General features: G+C 43.2%; 3 protein-coding genes and 1 non-coding gene across 4 annotated transcripts; 2 read left to right on the plus strand and 2 right to left on the minus strand.

Annotated features, from left to right (window-relative positions):
• Positions 1 to 1428: 1428 nt before the first annotated feature.
• Positions 1429 to 1567, plus strand: LOC112939156 (small nucleolar RNA Z247). The gene has a single exon (XR_003242697.1). It is a non-coding gene; the product is annotated as a small nucleolar RNA Z247 (small nucleolar RNA).
• A 5427-nt stretch (positions 1568 to 6994) lies between these two features.
• Positions 6995 to 7816, plus strand: LOC4339681 (histone H2B.9). Its single transcript, NM_001420888.1, has one exon. It carries the CDS (start codon positions 7051 to 7053, stop codon positions 7507 to 7509), a length of 459 nt encoding a protein of 152 aa, NP_001407817.1. The 5' UTR covers positions 6995 to 7050; the 3' UTR covers positions 7510 to 7816.
• Positions 7817 to 12687: 4871 nt separating this feature from the next.
• On the minus strand, positions 12688 to 16488 carry LOC4339682 (malate dehydrogenase, mitochondrial). Its single transcript, XM_015783979.3, has 7 exons — positions 16200 to 16488; positions 15938 to 16111; positions 15211 to 15379; positions 15027 to 15088; positions 14559 to 14683; positions 13569 to 13686; positions 12688 to 13081 (listed from the first exon to the last, which is right to left on the minus strand). Exons 1-7 carry the CDS (start codon positions 16431 to 16433, stop codon positions 12941 to 12943), a joined length of 1023 nt encoding a protein of 340 aa, XP_015639465.1. The 5' UTR covers positions 16434 to 16488; the 3' UTR covers positions 12688 to 12940.
• Positions 16489 to 17453: 965 nt separating this feature from the next.
• LOC4339683 (GTP-binding nuclear protein Ran-2-like) lies at positions 17454 to 19758 on the minus strand. Its single transcript, NM_001402637.1, has 8 exons — positions 19661 to 19758; positions 19499 to 19568; positions 18805 to 18861; positions 18602 to 18719; positions 18395 to 18484; positions 18133 to 18312; positions 17948 to 18025; positions 17454 to 17849 (listed from the first exon to the last, which is right to left on the minus strand). Exons 1-8 carry the CDS (start codon positions 19661 to 19663, stop codon positions 17780 to 17782), a joined length of 666 nt encoding a protein of 221 aa, NP_001389566.1. The 5' UTR covers positions 19664 to 19758; the 3' UTR covers positions 17454 to 17779.
• Between the last annotated feature and the right edge of the window lie 114 nt (positions 19759 to 19872).

Here is a 19872-nt window from a genome sequence, read left to right on the forward strand (position 1 = left end):
GTTGATATTATCATAGGGGTTTTACTTATTCAGGAGGAGTTATTGATTCCAGTACGGGTAACAAGGATAAAAGACAGAGAGAGTAGCACATTCCAACTGTTTCTGACCACTGAAAACGACCACACATCCAACGTTGGACAGGATCAGGATTAACCCCCCCCCCCCCCACCTGGACACATGTGTGTCTTGGTTCATTGCTAGAAGTTATCTTTTTTTTGGACGGAATAGTACATATTAGTGTAAGAGAACGGCTAGACAACGGGATTCCGTTTCAACGGGATAAGTGTTGATGTCACCTTCCCCGCATCTAGCGCTCCATCGCTCCCAACTAACATGTCTGAACCCAAGTCGCACATGCCGCTCCACGTCAAACATGCGCTATTCCGTGTTCCCACTAGTGCAAGTGCCCTAGCTTGACCGATCTACGTGCATATTAAATGGGTCTCAACGACCAGGTCTCTTTTTTTTTTGAGAAACCGAGATATTTATATTACCAAACCAGCAGAATCGCTGGATACTAGCCGTTACAGACTAGGAGGGCAGCCTGCCCAGGAAGACACGGTCTGGAGATTACAGCCATACGCGGCAAGCTCATGCGCCACCTTATTACAACTTCGGGGCGAGTAGCTAACAGAGAAGGAATGAAAACAGCTCAAAACTACATGTTTAATCTCAAGAATCACTCCTATTAGATATAATCATGTGTAAGCATAACAACCTGGCCGTATCGATCTTATCTTAGCTGATAGATAATGATTGTAATCAGGATTAGTTAGAGAGATATTAGCCAAGGTTGTTATGATCCTGTAAAGCCATGTTGCCGGCTATTGGCAACCATATAAATATACGCGGGCGCACCAAGATCGGTGACGACACCGCTTCTTGCACCTCTGTTTCCTTTCATGGTATCAGAGCACCACAAACTCCTTTCAATCCAATCTATCAATGGCAAGTTCGTCCCAGTCTTCGGCCTCAGGTTCCCTCGGAGGAATCACGGTCACGGAGAAGTTGAGCAAGGGAAACTACCTGATCTGGAAGGTTCAGGTTCTCGCCGTCATCCGAGGAGCACGCCTCGACAGCTACCTCACCGGCGCCACAAAGAAGCCGTCGGCGACCATCATCATCAAGAAAAATGAGAAGGAGGTTGAGGTCTCCAACCCGGCGGTCGATGAATGGATCGCCAATGATCAGCAGGTACTAGGTTATCTGCTAACCACTATGAGTAGAGATGTTCTCTCCCAGGTGGCTACATGCAGCAGTGCTGCATCTCTCTGGAGCACGATTGAAGGGATGTTCTCTTCGGCCACAAGGGCGCGCTCCATCAACACCAAGATCGCACTGACGAACACGAAGAAGGGCGACCTCGGCATTGCTGAATATGTCAGCAAGATGAGGGTGTTGGCCGACGAGCTGGCGACTTCCGGCAAGCCCGTTGATGAAGAAGACCTGATCTCGTATATAATTGCGGGATTAGATGAAGATTTCGAGCCCATCATCTCCTCCCTAGTGTCCAAATCTGAGCATGTAAGCCTAGGAGAGGCTTACTCACAGCTGCTCAGCTTTGAGCAGCGCATGAAGATGCGCCAGGAACACTCGGCCAATCTCGCCAACAGAGGGCGTGGCCGCGGCAATCCAGGAAGGGGCCGCAACAATAAGCAGCCGCAGCAGCAGCAACGCGGCCATGGAGGAAACAGCCGCGGCAGAGGACGCGGCAACAACTCCAACCAGCGACAAGGAGGCAATGGCGTTGATTATCGCCCCAAGTGCCAACTTTGTTACAAAAGGGGGCACACCGTGATTGATTGCTGGTACAGGTATGATGAGGATTTTGTTCCTGATGAGAAATATGCAGGCACAACAGCATCCTATGGAGTAGATTCAAATTGGTATGTAGACACCGGCACTACGGACCATGTCACCGGGGAACTTGAGAAGTTGACCATCCGGGACAAATACAAGGGCCAGGACCAAGTGCAAACTGCAAACGGCGCAGGTATGGTAATCACTCACATAGGTCATTCAGTTGTTAACACCCCAACACGTTCCCTTCACTTGAAAAACATTCTATATGTTCCCAATGCTAGTAAAAACTTGATTTCAGCCTATTGTCTTATGGTTGACAATGCAGCCTACTTTGAACTGTACCCTAAACATTTTTCTCTCAAAGATCAGGCCATGAAGGAGATGCTTCTTAGAGGACGCTGTCATGGCCGGCTGTTCCCGCTTCCATCTTCATCGCTTTCGACTCAACAAGACAAGGAAGCACTAGCAGCCACCACACCGTCCCTTGAGCGATGACATTGCCGCTTTGGTCATCCCTCCTATGCTATAGTAGAGAAAGTAGTCCATAATCATGATCTACCAGTTTCAGCAGAGTCCAATAAATTGTTAGTTTGTGATTCTTGTCAAAAAGGGAAAAGCCATCAGCTACCCTTTCCCAAGTCGTCTAGCGTTTTTAGCAATCCTCTTGAGTTGATTTATTCAGATGTTTGGGGTCCCGCTCCTGTTGCTGGGGGTGGAAAGAAGTACTATGTAAGTTTTATTGATGCTTTCAGTAGGTTTACGTGGATCTATTTTCTCAAGTATAAGTCTGAAGTTTTTCAGAAGTTTCAAGAGTTTCAGTGCCTTGTTGAGCGTATGTTTAATAGAAAAATCATATCCATGCAAACCGACTGGGGAGGCGAGTATCAAAAATTGAATACCTTCTTTAATAAAATAGGCATCACACACCATGTTTCATGTCCACACACCCATCAACAAAATGGCTCAGCTGAACGCAAACATCGACACATCGTTGAAGTTGGTCTTTCTCTTTTAGCCCATGCTTCTCTACCACTAAAATTCTGGGATGAGGCCTATCAATCTGGTGTTTATTTGATTAATCGCATGCCCACCAAGGTTCTTGGTTATTCCTCTCCTCTTGAATGTTTGTTTAAACAAACTCCTGATTATCAAGCCCTTAGAACCTTTGGGTGTGCCTGCTGGCCAGATCTTAGGCCATATAACTCTCATAAGATGCATTTCCGTTCTAAGAGATGCACTTTCCTTGGGTACAGTCCTCTTCATAAAGGCTTTCGGTGCTTAGATTCATCTACTGGACGCATTTATATCTCCCGTGATGTTGTCTTTGATGAGTCTGTTTTTCCTTTTGCCGAACTAAATCCAAATGCTGGAACCAATCTTCGTAAAGAAGTTAATCTTCTTCCTGCCGATATGCTTAACCCTGGGGATGTTCAGCTGAATGATCATGTGAACTATTACCCTACTGCTCCTGCTAATATGGTTGCTGCAGAAAATCCCGTGGAAAATACAGAAGAAAATCTCGCCAGCACTCGTGATGATGCAGCTGATTCCGGTGGCAGCGACACAGGCACGATCTCCAACGCTGATCCAGCAGACGATGCAGCAGGTGACATGACCGCCAACCCCAATTTGAATGACAGTTCGACACATGAGAGCAGCATCAGTGCGTCGGCTTCTCCTGCCAGCCAATCGTCCGTCGCCACGGCACCAGAAGCCACACTTCCCAATCCGCAACAACACCAGCAGGCGCTGAGATCCTCTACGCCCGAGGGAGAAGCGAGCCGTCCTGTCACACATCTTCAAAAAGGTATTCGCAAAGAGAAAATTTATACCGATCGTACTGTTAAGTATGGCTGTCTTACTACCACCGGAGAACCTAGGGATTTACATGATGCTTTGCATGACACAAATTGGAAACATGCTATGGATGCAAAGTTCACAGCTTTATTGCATAATAAAACATGGCATTTAGTTCCTCCTCAAAAGGGAAGAAATATTATAGATTATAAATGGGTCTATAAGATTAAAAGAAAACAAGATGGTAGCCTTGACAGATATAAAGCTAGGCTAGTTGCTAAAGGTTTTAAACAAAGGTATGGGATAGATTATGAGGATACCTTTAGTCCTGTTGTCAAGGCAGCCACAATCAGAATTATTCTATCAATTGCTGTGTCTAGAGGTTGGACTCTAAGACAACTAGATGTGCAAAATGCCTTCCTTCATGGTATTCTTGAAGAAGAGGTATACATGAAACAACCACCTGGGTATGAAGATAAGGTCCATCCTGACTATGTGTGTAAGCTTGACAAAGCTCTCTATGGTTTAAAACAGGCACCTAGAGCATGGTATGCTAAGTTAAGTCAGAAGCTTCAACACCTTGGATTCCAAGGATCCAAGGCAGATACTTCTCTATTCTTTTATAATAAAGGGGGTCTAATAATTTTTGTGCTTGTTTATGTTGATGACATAATTGTTGCTAGCTCGAGACAGGATGCAGTTCCAGCTCTGCTAAAGGACCTACAAAAGGATTTTGCCTTAAAGGATCTAGGTGACTTACACTACTTTCTTGGCATAGAGGTAAACAAGGCATCTAGTGGCATTGTTCTAACCCAGGAAAAATATGTTACTGATCTACTAAGACGAGTTGGTATGACTGATTGTAAACCTGTTAGTACACCTTTGTCAACTAGTGAGAAACTCACTTTGCATGAAGGAGATTTATTAGGTCCCAATGATGCATCTAATTACAGAAGTGTAGTAGGAGCACTCCAGTACTTAACTCTGACTAGACCAGACATTTACTTTCCAGTAAATAAGGTATGTCAGTTTCTACATGCTCCTACTATAGTTCATTGGGCTGCTATGAAGAGAATATTAAGGTATTTAAAACAATGTACTAAACTTGGTTTAAAGATTAGTAAGTCAAAGTCTATGCTTGTTAGTGGATATTCAGATGCAGACTGGGCAGGAAATATAGATGATAGAAGATCTACAGGAGGTTTTGCAGTATTTCTAGGGGATAATTTGGTTTCTTGGAATGCAAAGAAACAAGCTACTGTGCCAAGGTCTAGTACTGAATCAGAATACAAGGCCTTGGCTAATGCTACAGCAGAAATCATGTGGATACAAACTCTGTTAGAGGAACTCAGTGTGCCAAGTCCTCCAATGGCTCGACTGTGGTGTGATAATCTTGGTGCTAAATATTTATCATCTAACCCTGTCTTTCATGCTAGAACTAAGCATATTGAGGTTGACTATCATTTTGTACGTGAAAGAATGCAACGAAAATTACTTGAAGTGGAGTTTATTCCTACAGGTGATCAAGTGGCCGATGGATTTACAAAGGCGTTATCGGCAAGACAACTTGAAAATTTTAAGTACAATCTCAATGTAGGTAGGTTGTGATTGAGGGGGAGTATTAGATATAATCATGTGTAAGCATAACAACCTGGCCATATCGATCTTATCTTAGCTGATAGATAATGATTGTAATCAGGATTAGTTAGAGAGATATTAGCCAAGGTTGTTATGATCCTGTAAAGCCATGTTGCCGGCTATTGGCAACCATATAAATATACGCGGGCGCACCAAGATCGGTGATGACACCGCTTCCTGCACCTCTGTTTCCTTTCAACTCCTCCTAAAGATGATAGGTTAAAAGAATTATCCTGGATCACATTTCGAAGCATTCCGAAGCATCAATGACCAGGTCTTGAGAGAGCTGCTTAGTTGGGCACTTTGAGTTGTGATATATTAATTGAGCTTGGGCAGGCATGGCCGGATGTCTTGGCAAGACAATATGTCTCCCGAGCCATGGAGCGAGGCTTGTGAAAAATAAAAAGATTATTTTTGTCTTGGTAATCTTTGACGATACACTATTATGTCTGGTACTGATCAGATTGACTAGTGCACATTGGGCTCTCACTATGCCTGATTTATATATGCCTTTTCGTACTAGTGAGAAAATCTACAGTTAAACTGTTAAACGGTGTATTTCGTGCGAAAACTTTCTATATGAAAGTTGTTCTAAAATATAAGAATAATCCATTTTTAAGTTTGTAATAATTAAAACTTAATTAATCACACGTTATTACCATCTTGTTTTATGTGAAACACTCAATCTTTATCTTCATCTTCATTTTCATGAGATTCAAACGCTACCTAGGTAGCGTTTCATCTGTGTTCCTCAATCGCAAACAAGATGCGAAAGTGTCTTCCAACTACTAGAACCACTGTAAATCGAGCCCTCGACAATATTAAGAATGGTCTCGACTGGTGCCTATATGCTTGTTAACTCGGTCTTCATCCTGTGTGACGCCTACGATACAACTACGTAACACTAGAAGAGAAAATAGAAACACCAATTGGACCCACATTTCAGTGGGTACACATTTAAAGAAATGCAATAGGACAAACTTGTCTGGCTACAGGCTACATAGTCCTCAGTACTTCTACCAATATCATGGAACATGCAAGAGGCAAGGAGAAAGAACGTGGGAGGAAATGTTCTGCTAGGAATAACTTGAATAATTTTCTTGGATGGCACTAGTATCACTGTATGAAAATTGTTTACAGCGGATGCTCTCCAAGCAACAGCGTAGAAGATGATGACATCCGACATGCCTATGATTTTCACTCGAGCTGTTGTCGTGAGATTTAAAAACTTCAAAATTCTAAATTCTAAAGGTCGAAGATGAAATTCACACGGTTTTCGGTTGATGCCATGGTAACTGTCTTGCTATGTATGTGTACACCAATTTTAATATACGAAAAACCACACATTTTGAAACAATCCGAATCTTGGGAAATGCATCTAGGCAATTCAAATTCAAATTTTGACCAAATCCTTGCTAAATTACCTAGAAAATGCTTTTAAATGATAAATGGGCCTTTAAATGGATAGTAGTGGGCTCCGTGCCAAAAAGCCCAAAAACTGATTGAAAGGCCCCACCAACCAGAAAAGCACCATCCCGCGCCAGAAAACCAATCACAGTATCCCCTCTCCCGCCTACAAATTTTTGCCACGTCACCGATCCGCACGGGAACTCATCGCGACCGTCTACCGAAACAGCACCGGACGTCCCACGTCGCTCCACGTCACCGATCCGCGTGGTAAGCGTCTCCACCAATCAGCGCCCACCTCTAGCCTGCTAGTACTATATAATAAACTCGTCCCCTTCGTCTTCCCCACATCACAAATCAAGCTCACACACCCAGCGAAATCCAAGAAGAGAGAAGCAGCCATCCATGGCGCCCAAGGCGGAGAAGAAGCCGGCGGCGAAGAAGCCCGCGGAGGAGGAGCCCGCGGCGGAGAAGGCCCCGGCGGCGGGGAAGAAGCCCAAGGCGGAGAAGCGGCTCCCCGCGGGGAAGGGCGAGAAGGGCGGCGCCGGCGAGGGGAAGAAGGCCGGGAGGAAGAAGGGGAAGAAGAGCGTGGAGACCTACAAGATCTACATCTTCAAGGTTCTCAAGCAGGTCCACCCCGACATCGGCATCTCCTCCAAGGCCATGTCCATCATGAACTCCTTCATCAACGACATCTTCGAGAAGCTCGCCGCCGAGGCCGCCAAGCTCGCCCGCTACAACAAGAAGCCCACCATCACCTCCCGCGAGATCCAGACCTCCGTCCGCCTCGTCCTCCCCGGCGAGCTCGCCAAGCACGCCGTCTCCGAGGGCACCAAGGCCGTCACCAAGTTCACCTCCGCTTAGGCTTTTCCTCTGTCCTCCTGTCTCGTCTTGTCGCTGCTAATGCTAGTTGTAGTTGTGGTAGTTTGCAGATTTGGATAGTTTGGTACTGTGGTGTATTTACCCTGGCTATTGACTATCTTGGTGGATAAGGAACACTATCATTGTTATTATGGAGAAATAGTAGTTATGCTACTTTAATCAGCTTGCCTTTGTCTGTTCTTGGTTTGTTTCCTCGTTGCATATGTTATTTGTTCGTCTGGTCTTGTTCATCGTGCCTCTATCGATATGTGCTTGTCTGAATTTCACTGAATAGGTGGATCTTCGCTAACCTCTGCAGTTACTCTTTGTAATGTTATGGGGAGTTGATTTTTTTTATCCTGTAGTGAATTCTAGACTGATAAACCCTCTGCAAGGTAACATGGGATTAGGTTTGTGGTGATCTAAGGTCCATCAGTCATTGTTCTCTTTGTGTAGGTGACAACTTTGCCAGATTGCTAGAATATCCAGAAGCTTTTATTTTTCAGCTTAGAGAGAAGCTGGAGATGATATGTCAAGTGAAGAATCTGTAATTCAAACTATCAGTACAGAAATGGCACACCTTCAAAGTTTGCTGTTCATATATATGGAACACATCGATGCTAGCTAAAATATAGGATAAGGAATAGCATGTGCAACATTTTTTGTAATCTAATTGGAGTACTACTTATTTTCTTTAATTGTTGTAGACTTCCTGAATTTTTCTATATTGTTCCTCCAAACAGCAAAATGCTCTCTAACTACGATATTACATGCTGACCTATGTAGGTGGCTGGAGACAATATATACTCCCTCCGTTTTGAAATGTTTGACGCCGTTGACTTTTTACCACATGATTGACTGTTCGTCTTATTCAAAAAATTTAAGTAATTATTAATTCTTTTCCTATCATTTGATTCATTGTTAAATATATTTTTATGTAGGCATATAATTTTACATATTTCACAAAAGTTTTTGAATAAGATGAACGGTCAAAGATGTGTTAAAAAGTCAACGGTGTCAAACATTTCGAAACGGAGGGAGTATGTGCTGGGCTCAGTAACTCGTTCATTGCCTTCTCCAGTCACAACTGCTGATACTGTAAAAGAGAAATTTCCAGAATTAGATTGAGGTAAGACCTGCAGAATACATTGGTATTTGCATATGTTTTTATGCTGTTTCCCATTGGACCTTAGATCACTATAAGGCTCTTCACAGTGTAGTGAGCTGGCGAGTTACTTCACAGCTCCATGGAGGATGGTTGATGGCGTGGAGGAGAGAGGGTGTGGGCCAGAGTTCTTCCGCATGGTTGCTCGGTTCCTTGGTGAGCAACGAGTTCCTCATCAAAAAAGCCTGCAAAAATGTCTGCAAAAAGGACTGAGCATGCACAAAACCATCGGGAGAGAGAGAGAGGGGGAAGGATGCGAACTGAAAAGCGATTCCGTGGTGGGGCCAGCCTGAAAAAAATTGGGGTTGGGTTACATGCGCGTGCACTGTGGAGAGGGGAGCTTCAACCACTTTTATTGAGTTTCTTTCATACGTGGACATTTGGGTTCCTCTCCCAGGCTCACCGCACTGCTACTGCCCTAAGGTGAGTATGTTGTATCAATTTTGGAGGGGGTGGTAATTCTGCATGAAGTGTTACATGAACTCGACACTAAGAAAGAGAGGGGTATTATCTTTAAGATAGATTTCGAGAAAGCCTACGATAGAGTGCAATGGCCTTTTTTGTTTGAAGTCATGAGGAAGAAAAATTTTGGAGAAAAATTTATTGGGTGGGTGAGAAATGCTGTTGAAGGTGGTAAAGTGGCAATCAACATTAATGGAGAACAAGGGGAGTTTTTTAGAACATATAGAGGTCTGAGACAAGGAGATCCGTTATCACCAATCCTCTTTAACTTAGTTGGTGATGCATTAGATCTGATTCTTGAGTCAGCCAAGAAAGCTGGGGTTCTCGTGGGTTTATCTCCTAATCTGATTGAAGGGGGTATCACTCACCTGCAATATGCAGACGACACGATTCTATTTGTGAAACCATGCAAACAAAACATCATAACTCTGAAGTTCTTGTTGTTCTGCTTTGAAGAGATGTCGGGGATGAAAATAAACTACCAGAAAAGCGAAGTATTTGGAGTGGGATTGGAGGATGGGGATCTTCAACAGTTTGCTGACATTCTGAACTGTGAAAGAGGGAATATGCCCATTGTGTACCTAGGTCTTCCTATAAGTACTGAGAAGATTGGGAACAAAGATCTTTTCTTTTTAGGACAAAAAATGGAAAAGAGACTGGGAACTTGGATTGGGGGCTATGTTTCTTATGGTGGGAAAGAGATCTTAATAAACTCCTGCTTGTCCTCTATACCTTTGTATGCCATGGGATTTTATAAACTGCCGGAAGGGGTGCATAAGAAAATGGATTCAGTCAGAGGAAGATTTTATTGGCAGGGGATACAGAAGAAAAAGAAGAAGTATCATATGTTAAGCTGGGGGGCTATGAGTAGACCTAAAGATTATGGAGGCTTAGGTTTTTTTGGAAACAAGGAAAATGAATGTGAGTTTACTGGCAAAGTGGATTTTCAAGTTAGAAAAGGAACCTCATGATTTGTGTACTGAGCTGCTTCACAAAAAATACCTGAAAGGAGAGAGTTTCTTTAGGGAACAAAAAGGGAATATGTCTCAGTTTTGGAAAGGTTTGCAGATTGCTAAAAAATTCTGTCAGCTATACACAAAGAGAGCGGTGAATAATGGGAGGAGAACCAGTTTTTGGGATGATGTTTGGTTACTACAAGTGTCTCTGAGGGTGTATTTTGAGGATTTGTATAAGATAAATGAGCAACAAGGTGGTACTGTAAGGGAGATTTGGCAAGAAGGAGAGTGGTGCCTAACCTTTAGGAGGAATTTGGAGGGAGTTTCCTGGGATAATTGGGTAGAACTAAAAAGTTTGTTAGAGGGAGTGGAAATCAAAGAAGGGTGGGATGAATTGAAATGGGCTCTGGATGAGAAGAACGGATACTCTTCAAAATCTTTGTACAAAGCTTTAACTTTTGGAGGGGTGATAGATACCAGGGCACAGGGCTTGTGGAAAGCTAAAATTCCTTTAAAGATCAAACACTTCTTATTCATGGCCATGAAAGGGAAGATCCCTTGTGCTGCTCAGTTGAAAAAGAAAAAATGGAAAGGGGAGATTAATTGTAAAATGTGTGGTCTAGAGGAGGACACAGAACATACTATGTTTAGATGTCCTTTAGCAAGATTTTTATGGTGTGCCATTAGGGAAATAGCTGGGTGGGAGATGTCTCCAATTTCGTTCTCGGATTTCTTTCTTTTTATTAAAGAAGGAAAAGGAAAAAAGGGGGGTTTCTGGTGGGTTGTTTTAGCTGCTTGCTGTTAGGCAATTTGGTTAGCCAGGAACAAATTTGTGTTTGAAGGGGTTGTTATCAATTCTCCGTTCCACTTAATTCATAATGTGTTGATGTTTCTGCAGAAATGGAGTCTTTTACAAATTGAGGAAATGAAGGGTGTATTGAAGGCGTGGATTGAGGATATGCGAGGGAGGATGAGGTCCTGGAAACCTGATATTCAATTACCTGAAGATCTTTTAAATGTGTCTCTTATGACTAGGGTGTTTTATGTAACCTGTTAAGTAGTTGTTGGATATTTTGCTGTAGGAGTTTAGCGCCTTGTCATTTGGTAGCTTGCCTGGAGTCTGTTTCCAGAAAGCAAGTGAGGTGTTCGCATGTGTCCTTTACTTTTCTGTATCAAGACTCTGTTCTGGGCTTTCTTCAAAAAGCCGGGTCATTATTAATATAATGATCTTTCCTCTAAACATTCTAAGGTGAGTATGCTGTTTGTAACAAGGTTTGAAATGAATTACTCCCTCCGTTTCACAATGTAAGTTATTCTAGCATTTTCCACATTTATATTAATGTTAATGAATCTATATAGAATGTAGAAATGATAGAATGACTTACATTGTGAAATGGAGGAAGTATATAGAAACATCCATTGTTCACACCTGGAACCCAACCTGTCGGACGCAGATCCTCAGCAGTACCTTTTGCGGATGTGCTTCTGCTCTTGAGAAATTTTGACCATGGATAGCTAATTATCCATCTCTTGAATCCAATTTCTTCGTGATTATCGGATAAGCCATGATTATCAAGTGTCCAAGCGTGCTATTTGGCTCTGATCGGTTTGAGTTACACTGATAAGCAGTAGAAAAAAAATGAATGGCGAATTTATGAGTTCTAGGGAAAATAAATGTGCCGTTAGCGGTCTATTTAAAAGAAGATAGACTGTTTGAATGGGTTATTTGTTCAAGCACTGGCAAACCAAGATTTTGTAGGAGTACTGTGCATGTTATGGGAAACTGATCCGTTTGATATCATTTAGTTGCATTGAGCATATGCATTTTTTGTTTTTTCTTTTGAGTGGAAGCATTGAGCATATGCATACAGTCATGTAGTATGTACTAGTAGCAGCGATGAAGGATCAAATACCCGTGAGCCGTGAGTGCTCTTGAACATCAATACTGGTACTAGGATGACAAAGTACAGCTGCATAAAGCTGCTTGTTGACAACGTGCATCACAATTCTTGATGCGTGCCATACACACAGCAGCGGACCGCTCGATTTGTAGCACTGTCCTTCAGGTCTCTACGGGAGATGCAAGCCTGCAACCTTGTAACGGTGAACGAGACAAGGAAGTGGTGGTCTTGTGCTGTTTTGCAGTTGTGCGCCACGGAAACTCGCCGAGATCATGCGCTGAAGAGCACTGTGCTCGCCTGATGGTACTGTGCGACTCCCACGGAAAACCGAACGGTCCATTAGCGTGTGATTAATTAAATATTAACTATTTTTTTAAATGGATTAATATAATTTTTTAAAGCAACATTCATATATAAGCTTTCGAAAAAAATATATCGTTTTAAAAAACATGTGCGTGAAAAACAAAAGGGGAGAGGGAAGAGAGAGAGAGAGAGAGAGTTGGGAACTACAGCCAAGTGCCTGATGCTCCACACTAGCGCGTCTTTAACGACTCGACAGCCTACACTTCCAAGAGAACCTTAACAAACTTCGATTTCTGCTAGAACAGCAAAGTCAGGTCAGTCATGCAATCCCATCCACTGCTGTGTTTAGTGTTTGCAGTGCGACGTCCAACACAAGTGTTCTAATCGCCCAACAAACTGAAGACCGACACTCGGGTCATGATTTGGGTTCACTGTACGCAGTTTCAGGTACAAGGTGAAAAATAGCACCGGAGTCGCTGTTTCAGGTACAAGTTTTGAGTTCAGGTTGGCATCAAGCCGCAAGATTTTATTCTGGAGCACAACATCTCGGTGCCCCAGCAGATCGGGGCAGAACAACAGTCAAACCAAAAATTCGAGGGACCCCCCCTCTAGTTCACATTTGAATTGTTAGAATCTGCATAGGTTGCCTAGTTCGCGTGAGCAAACTTGATGCCCTTCTCAATCGAAGACTTGAGCTCACCCTTCAGGTTCTCCAGACCCTCCTTCTCAAACTCGGAAAGCTGGCCCAGCCCAAGTACTTCCTCCACTCCGTTCTTGCCAAGCCTTACCTGAAGGATACAAGTAACGAAACAGTGTTCAAACCACAGCCAAGACAACAGTACAACGATAGAACAGCACATTTAAATAAAAAGGTGTCTTAAAAGCTATTTTGATCCAACCAAAGATAAGAGATGATCTGTTGCAACTTGCAACTAACTGAAAAGGCAGCGGAACACAACAAATATTGTAAAAGCTTAGTCCCTGGTGGTAAACATATATATTGCTACTACAAACTATTCCATTCAAATCTTCAAACTATGACCATAGAACAGCTGCTATTAACAAATGAACACAAGCTGCAATAGTTCAATACTTCAGTCAATAAATGTGAGAAGACATATAGTAGAACTGTCTATAACACATTGTATGTTGCATCCATAACCTGTTTACGGAAATAATAGTGTGGGAAAAGAAAGAAAAAGCAAGAGCTGTGAAGATCTAGCGATAGAAATCTGGTAGCAACATAACAATGCCATAAAGAAGCAAGAAAAACACCTTTGAGGCGAAGAATGGCAGCTCTGTTACTGTTGATTGCACAAAAGAGCACTCTACAACATCAGGAACTCCATTAAGCCCCTTCAAGCACGCATCTGCAAATACCGCACCAGCATATCTAGGGAAAAGGAGAAGTATGTCAGGGCGAAGTATACAAACTTGCAAAGCCATAAAATCACAGTTTATCTACATGGATCCAAGTGGCCTATTCATTCCAGTTCCAGATAGTACTCCAGCACAATGAGCCAAATGAGCACAAATATGTTTCCAAAATTTGAATGCATGTGTGCTCACATGAAAGCAATAACAGAGAGTTATAAGGCTGAAGGGGAAATTCATTTGGATAAATTAGTTTGTACAATTGCATTGCATACAAGAACTGAAAACAAGCTCAGATATGCCAACTGTTTATAAAAATGTATAATCATGGGATAGAAAAATTTTGGTTTCCATCTATTATTGGCAGCATTGCAACCTAAATATATCCAATTATGACAGTAAAGCTTTGCTGCAATGAAAATCAAATGGGCATGGGAACAGCAAGAAGTTAGAACTGAATTTTGCTGATATGTTGCTACTGTTTTTTTTTAAAGCCAGCGGGCAATAGTGCAATAGGCAAATATATACCAACTAACATCTCATAGATGGAGTAGGATCTATAAAGAATAGAAAAAACAACTCCGCAACAGTCTGGAAGCAAGTGGACAGGACTTTTAAAGGAAAATATATAACCAGCTAACATCCAATGGACAGAACCAAGCATATATGTACTCTGAAGCCAATATGTTGAACCTAGAGGCAATGTACTTTGAGGCATGCATATCTAAAGGATGGCAAGAACATCCAAGGGATCGGTTGGTTGCAAATTATGAGAACTTTTTCCTGATGTTTTATCAAGAATATCACAAATAGGCATAGTAGCATACTAATATTGACAGACTAACTAGTAAACTAAGGATATAGTTGGTTAAGGTTGATATGAAGACTTACGCCATAGACAATGTTGCAGAACCCTTTCCAGCCTTTGCTTCAACAACTTCCGTCCCACCATCTTGTGTCCTCTTGGTCAGAGCCTTAATGTCCTCATGCGACAATGCATTACTTGCAGGGGTTGCCTACATCACACAAAAAATTACTCCGTTAGGAGGTAGGCCACACGCCATAAATGCACTTTGATTTTTTGAAAAAATTCCATGACATCAATTGCATATTGTTTTCGTGATTGTCAAATGAAGATAACCATTCTGTATTGACTCCAATCCACAAAGCACAACCTCTTCATTGAATAAAAAATGCATGTTTATACAGCAAGCTTAAAACATGCAGGATTCCAACACCTATTCTATGAGGTTCTATCATCATCATCATCGAGTATTTACACTCTGTATATGTATATTGAGCTCAAAGTGGGTAACCACGGAAGGAAATTGCAAAAAACAAGATCGTAAGCTATGATACCTGCGAGAACAGTGGCAGGATAGTAATACCAGCATGGCCACCAACCACAGGGACATTCACTTCTGCAGAAGATCACAGCAATCACAAAGATTAGAAAAGCGGAGATAAAATTTTATCATAAAATCCACAGCTATATTTAATGTCAATGTCCCCTAAAATTATGAGTAAAAGATCAAGGTCATACCAGTAACTGGCACATTAGCCTTTCCAGCATAGAAAGTTTTAGCGCGCACAACATCAAGCGTGGTCACACCAAACAGTTTCTTCTCATCGTAAGTACCAGCCTTCTTGAACACCTCCGCTGCGATGGGGACAGTCGAGTTGACAGGGTTGCTGATCATATTGACAAGAGCCTAAAAAGCATACAATCAAAAGATTAACAATTGTATTCATATATAGTGAGCACAATAAACTTCATAATGGTCAGCTGATATATTGGAGTAGACATGCACAGAACACAATCTAACATCCCATTCGTTCTCGGCGGTATGCGATTAAATGGAGCAAAACAAGGCCTGGTGAGAGCGAGCCTCCTCGAGTGAGACACCACACAACATTGAGGCAGCCTCGAGCGACACCACACAACATTGAGGCAGGCAACTAGCACCTCACCTTCCTATAGTATTAAATCTCAATGAATTTGGGCAAAACGTCCATTTCTATTCCCATCAAGTCCTTGTCACTATTAAATTCTCACTGAATTTTGGGGGCAACCAGCTATTTTAGTCTCCATCATCAGTTTTATGTCAGTGTACGATCCGAGACCACAAATAAACGCTAGATCTACACGATGGGCAATGAAGTGCAATCCCCAAGCCGTGACCAGCGCAATCAGCATGCTTCACAACCAGATCCATGAACCTCACTGCATATCTAAACTCTACAGTGTAAATCAAAGTTAGGGTGCTTACGTTGGGGCAGTACTTGGAGATGGCAGTGCAGAGGCCCTTAACAATGCCGGCGTTGATGTTGAAGAGGTCGTCCCTGGTCATGCCGGGCTTCCTCGGCACACCGGCCGGGATGATTACGACGTCCGAACCCTCCAACGCCTCCCCGAGCTGCTCCTCCCCGACGAAGCCTTTCACCTGCGGAGGAGCAGAATCCAAAACCCAGCATCGTCACACGGCTAGATCCAGCCAGGAGAGGGATGCAGGCGGGTGGGTGGAGACGTACCAGCGCCGGCGAGTTGATGTGGGAGACATCGGCGGCGACGCCGGGGGTTCCGGCGATATCGTAGAGGGAGAGGGACGAGACGAGCGGGTTGAGCTTCATGAGGAGCGCGAGCGGCTGGCCGATCCCGCCCGCCGCCCCGAGGATGGCCACCTTCCGCTCAGCGGCCGCGGCGGCGGAGGAGTAGTCGCGGCGGCGGAGCGCCTGCGCGGCGTATCTCAGCAGCGACGGCCTCATCTCGGCGTTGGATTCGTGCGTGCTTCGGCTCAGGTGTGCGTGTGTGTGTCGCGGCGGTGGGTGGGAGTGAGAGCGGCGGATTTAATAGAGGAGAGGTGGAAGGGGTGGATGGGATCTAGAGAGAGAGAGAGAGAGAGAGGATTCGTCGGGGGTATCGACGTCTCCGCCCGCCGCGCCGAGGCGATTTTTTTTTTCTGTTGCTGTGACTGTGTGGTTATCTGGCCGAGGCCACTTGCGCACTAGAGTTCGTAGTGACGCGCACTACACTGGCTGGACCTGCCGCCTGCACCAACGATGGATTTGGCTTGTGCCTTTCGGAAGGTGATTTCGGTGCAGTATCTTTTCTTCGAGAGAGAGTGACTTCTGGAGTGTTCCAGAAACGTTGCTACTTTATTGTACTCGTATTCATCATCGATGACGATCTCTCTTTGGTTTGCTGTTCTTTTTCTGCCAGGACTAATACGGTGTACTCCTATGTTGTTTGAGCAATGTTGGCAAAGTTTGAAATGAGGTCGATTAATGCTGTTTGATGATTTAATCAATGTCGGAAACGTTTGGAATTGGGATTAATTAAGTGATCACTTAATCCTGATTTCCTGTCCATGTGCCTCCAGGTTCGTTCCCCATCAAAGCTCTTAATCATAACTTCACGCCCGGTTCGTTCTCCCTTTGGATTTTAATTTTTTAGAGTTGCAGTAAGATGATGCTACATTTTCTATCGAGCATATGGTAAGTTGGTAACTGGAAGAGCTTACTCATTTTCAGTTCAGCTTTACCAGGTCGAATGAAATGGTGTATTTTAGTTGAGCATACGGTATAGTGAGTAAGTTGGTAGAGGAGCTGTACTACTATACTGCCATCATACTCACTATATCAGTATATCGCCACCAACGACAACGAGGACCAGCAGTCAAATGTGTCCTTGTTTACCGATACAGGGACACCGGACACCCACCAGTCACCACCCCTGTTCTCAAGAACAGTTGAGCCTAGCTTTCATCACAGATATACAAAACTTAATGCGATGCGAACATTACATAATCTTGGGCGGTCAGCACTCGCAGTTAGGGCAGTGAAGAAGAATATTGTGCAACACCGGATAAATAAATACCAGCTCGATGATACAAATAGTTTAAGCATAACCATAGAAGTAACACAGCAGTGTTAAAAAAGAGCCAACAAATTCATGGCAGCAACATGTAACACCACACATCAAAAGTTTTCAACCCATCAGGCACGCAGGAAACGTCCACATTCCACAGACAAGCTAACACTAGCATGCATTGGCCTAATTCAGACTCTTATGAAGAGACTCAGGCTGAAGCATGATAGACTCATGATCCTCTCTACTCGATCAGATCGTCATCGTCATCTGGGAGAGGTTGTGCTGCTGCAGCCGCAAGCTCAGCCTCATGCCTGCATGAGTATTAAAATTAGTTCCTGAAATGTTTGCAGAAACTAGGTATTTCATCAACACTATCTGAAAATGAATTGGACAAAGCATAAACACTTACTGTTGCTGCATTGCCAGGTCAATGGGAACTTCCGGAGGTTTAAGAGCAACAGCTTCAACGAAATGCAGGTTCGGGTCACTACATACACCAAAAGCATTAACACAGATTAAAATATGTTGCATAATAAACACAAACAATGTAAGAAGAAAGCATGAAAAGGAAAACAATAAGGAGGGAATTATTACCCAGCAAGCTTCCTTGCAAGATAAAGGAAGGGCTTCTCAAAGTTGTAGTTGCTCTTGGCAGAAATTTCATAGTACTGGAGATTCTTCTTCCTGTGGAATGTGACCTGCTTGGCTTTAACCTGCCTGTTCTTCACATCAACCTTGTTACCACACAGGACAATGGGGATGTTTTCACACACCCTGCAAGAGTTGATACCTAATCATAAGAGTTCTCTTCCATATAATATATTAGGTAAAGTTTATCGTGTCTTCAGAAATAAACCTGCACAAGTCCCTATGCCATGTTGGAACATTCTTGTAAGTCAGCCTTGAAGTGACATCAAACATAATTATCGCACATTGACCATGGATACTGCACAACAGAAGTTAAGGACAGAACAATCAGGCAAGCACAAGGAGACATCCATATGCATGGAAAAATATTAAGGGAAGCTATGATAATTGGCTTAAGCACTTCTCTAGCACTTACTAGTATCCATCCCTAAGTCCACCAAACTTCTCTTGTCCAGCAGTGTCCCAGCAGTAGAAGCGGATCTTACCACAGTTGGTGGTAAAATCTAGAGGGTGAACTTCGACACCAATGGTTGCTGAAGTGACAAATTTGCATAACAGTTCAATAACTAATTTAGCAAAGAATACAGGAACAACAAAAATAAGAGTCATAGTACATACGCTCATATTTCTTTTCAAACTCTCCAGTGAGATGCCTCTTCACAAATGTAGTTTTACCTGCAATCAAACATGGCATACCATCAAAATCCATCCAATAACAATGATATAGAAGGCAATAAGTAAACTTTTCTTACGGAAATGAAGCCATTCAGGCATATTGCCGGCCTAAACTAATCAGACTGCAACTAATGTTTTGACCAATCTCAACTGATCAAAAAGCGCAATAGTTTACTGATGCGAAGGTATTTATATACTATTTTACTTTTTCCTCAAATTTATTCAGTCCCAGGCGAATCCTAGAATAACAGCATAGCACGATGGTCCATTCTAAAATAAGATAATAAATACATCTGACTAAATACGACCTGTATAGCATCATATTTATGCCGATTTCAATATCCTAAAATAACTCTCAAGATCCTAATCATCAAGATAGGAGTAGCAAAATTTTAGACGTCATATAAAAATAGAGCAATAACCCATCCCTGGGATAAGCTGAATCATAAAATGGAAACATCCAATACCCAAATCCCAGTCTAATGGCGAAATAAAAAAAAATCCATCGGATTTCAGCCACCGGTACAAATCTTAGCCCATCAGATCTAGTAGAAACCACACCGAGTAGACGCATCAAACATATCATAACATGCCGTTTCAGAACGGAATAGGATCCGAATCGAGATTGGGAACTCACCAGTCCCGCCATCGCCGACGATGACCAGCTTGAAGCTGGGGTAATCCACGGTCCCCTGATTCGGCAGCGCCTGGAAAAAAAAGCCAAAAAACGTCGCGGATCAAACACAGGAACCCCGAGATCCAAACCCACACGGCGCGGCGAAATCGAGATCGTACTCACCATAGGGGAAAAAGGCGGCGACGCGAGCGGCGGAGGGGAGGACACCGGGGTGGGGGAGGAATGGGGGCCAACAAAACCCTAGAATTCGAAATGGAATTGGGTATTTTGCGGAGGCGGAGGGTTTTATAGCTGCGGTGGCATCAATTTTTTTCTCGAAGGTTGCGGGGTTTATTAGCTTTGGATGGACGCAGGAATTGTGGCCGTTGGATCTT

Source organism: Oryza sativa, chromosome 5 (assembly GCF_034140825.1).
Source record: "Oryza sativa Japonica Group chromosome 5, ASM3414082v1".
Classification (NCBI taxonomy): Eukaryota; Viridiplantae; Streptophyta; class Magnoliopsida; order Poales; family Poaceae; genus Oryza; species Oryza sativa.

Bases quoted from the DNA above. Each gene is read 5' to 3' on its own strand.
- LOC4339683 (NM_001402637.1), bottom strand. The intron at 18,720-18,804 runs GTATGTACTATG...TTGTCACTTCAG, and splicing joins GTTTGAAAAGAAATATGAGC to CAACCATTGGTGTCGAAGTT. The intron at 18,485-18,601 runs GTAAGTGCTAGA...TCTGTTGTGCAG, and splicing joins GGACTTAGGGATGGATACTA to TATCCATGGTCAATGTGCGA.
- LOC4339681 (NM_001420888.1), top strand. From the start codon at position 7,051: ATGGCGCCCAAGGCGGAGAAGAAGCCGGCGGCGAAGAAGCCCGCGGAG.
- LOC4339682 (XM_015783979.3), bottom strand. From the start codon at position 16,433: ATGAGGCCGTCGCTGCTGAGATACGCCGCGCAGGCGCTCCGCCGCCGC. The intron at 15,089-15,210 runs GTATGACCTTGA...GATCTTCTGCAG, and splicing joins GGCTAATGTGCCAGTTACTG to AAGTGAATGTCCCTGTGGTT. The intron at 14,684-15,026 runs GTATCATAGCTT...TGTGTGATGTAG, and splicing joins TCCTGCCACTGTTCTCGCAG to GCAACCCCTGCAAGTAATGC.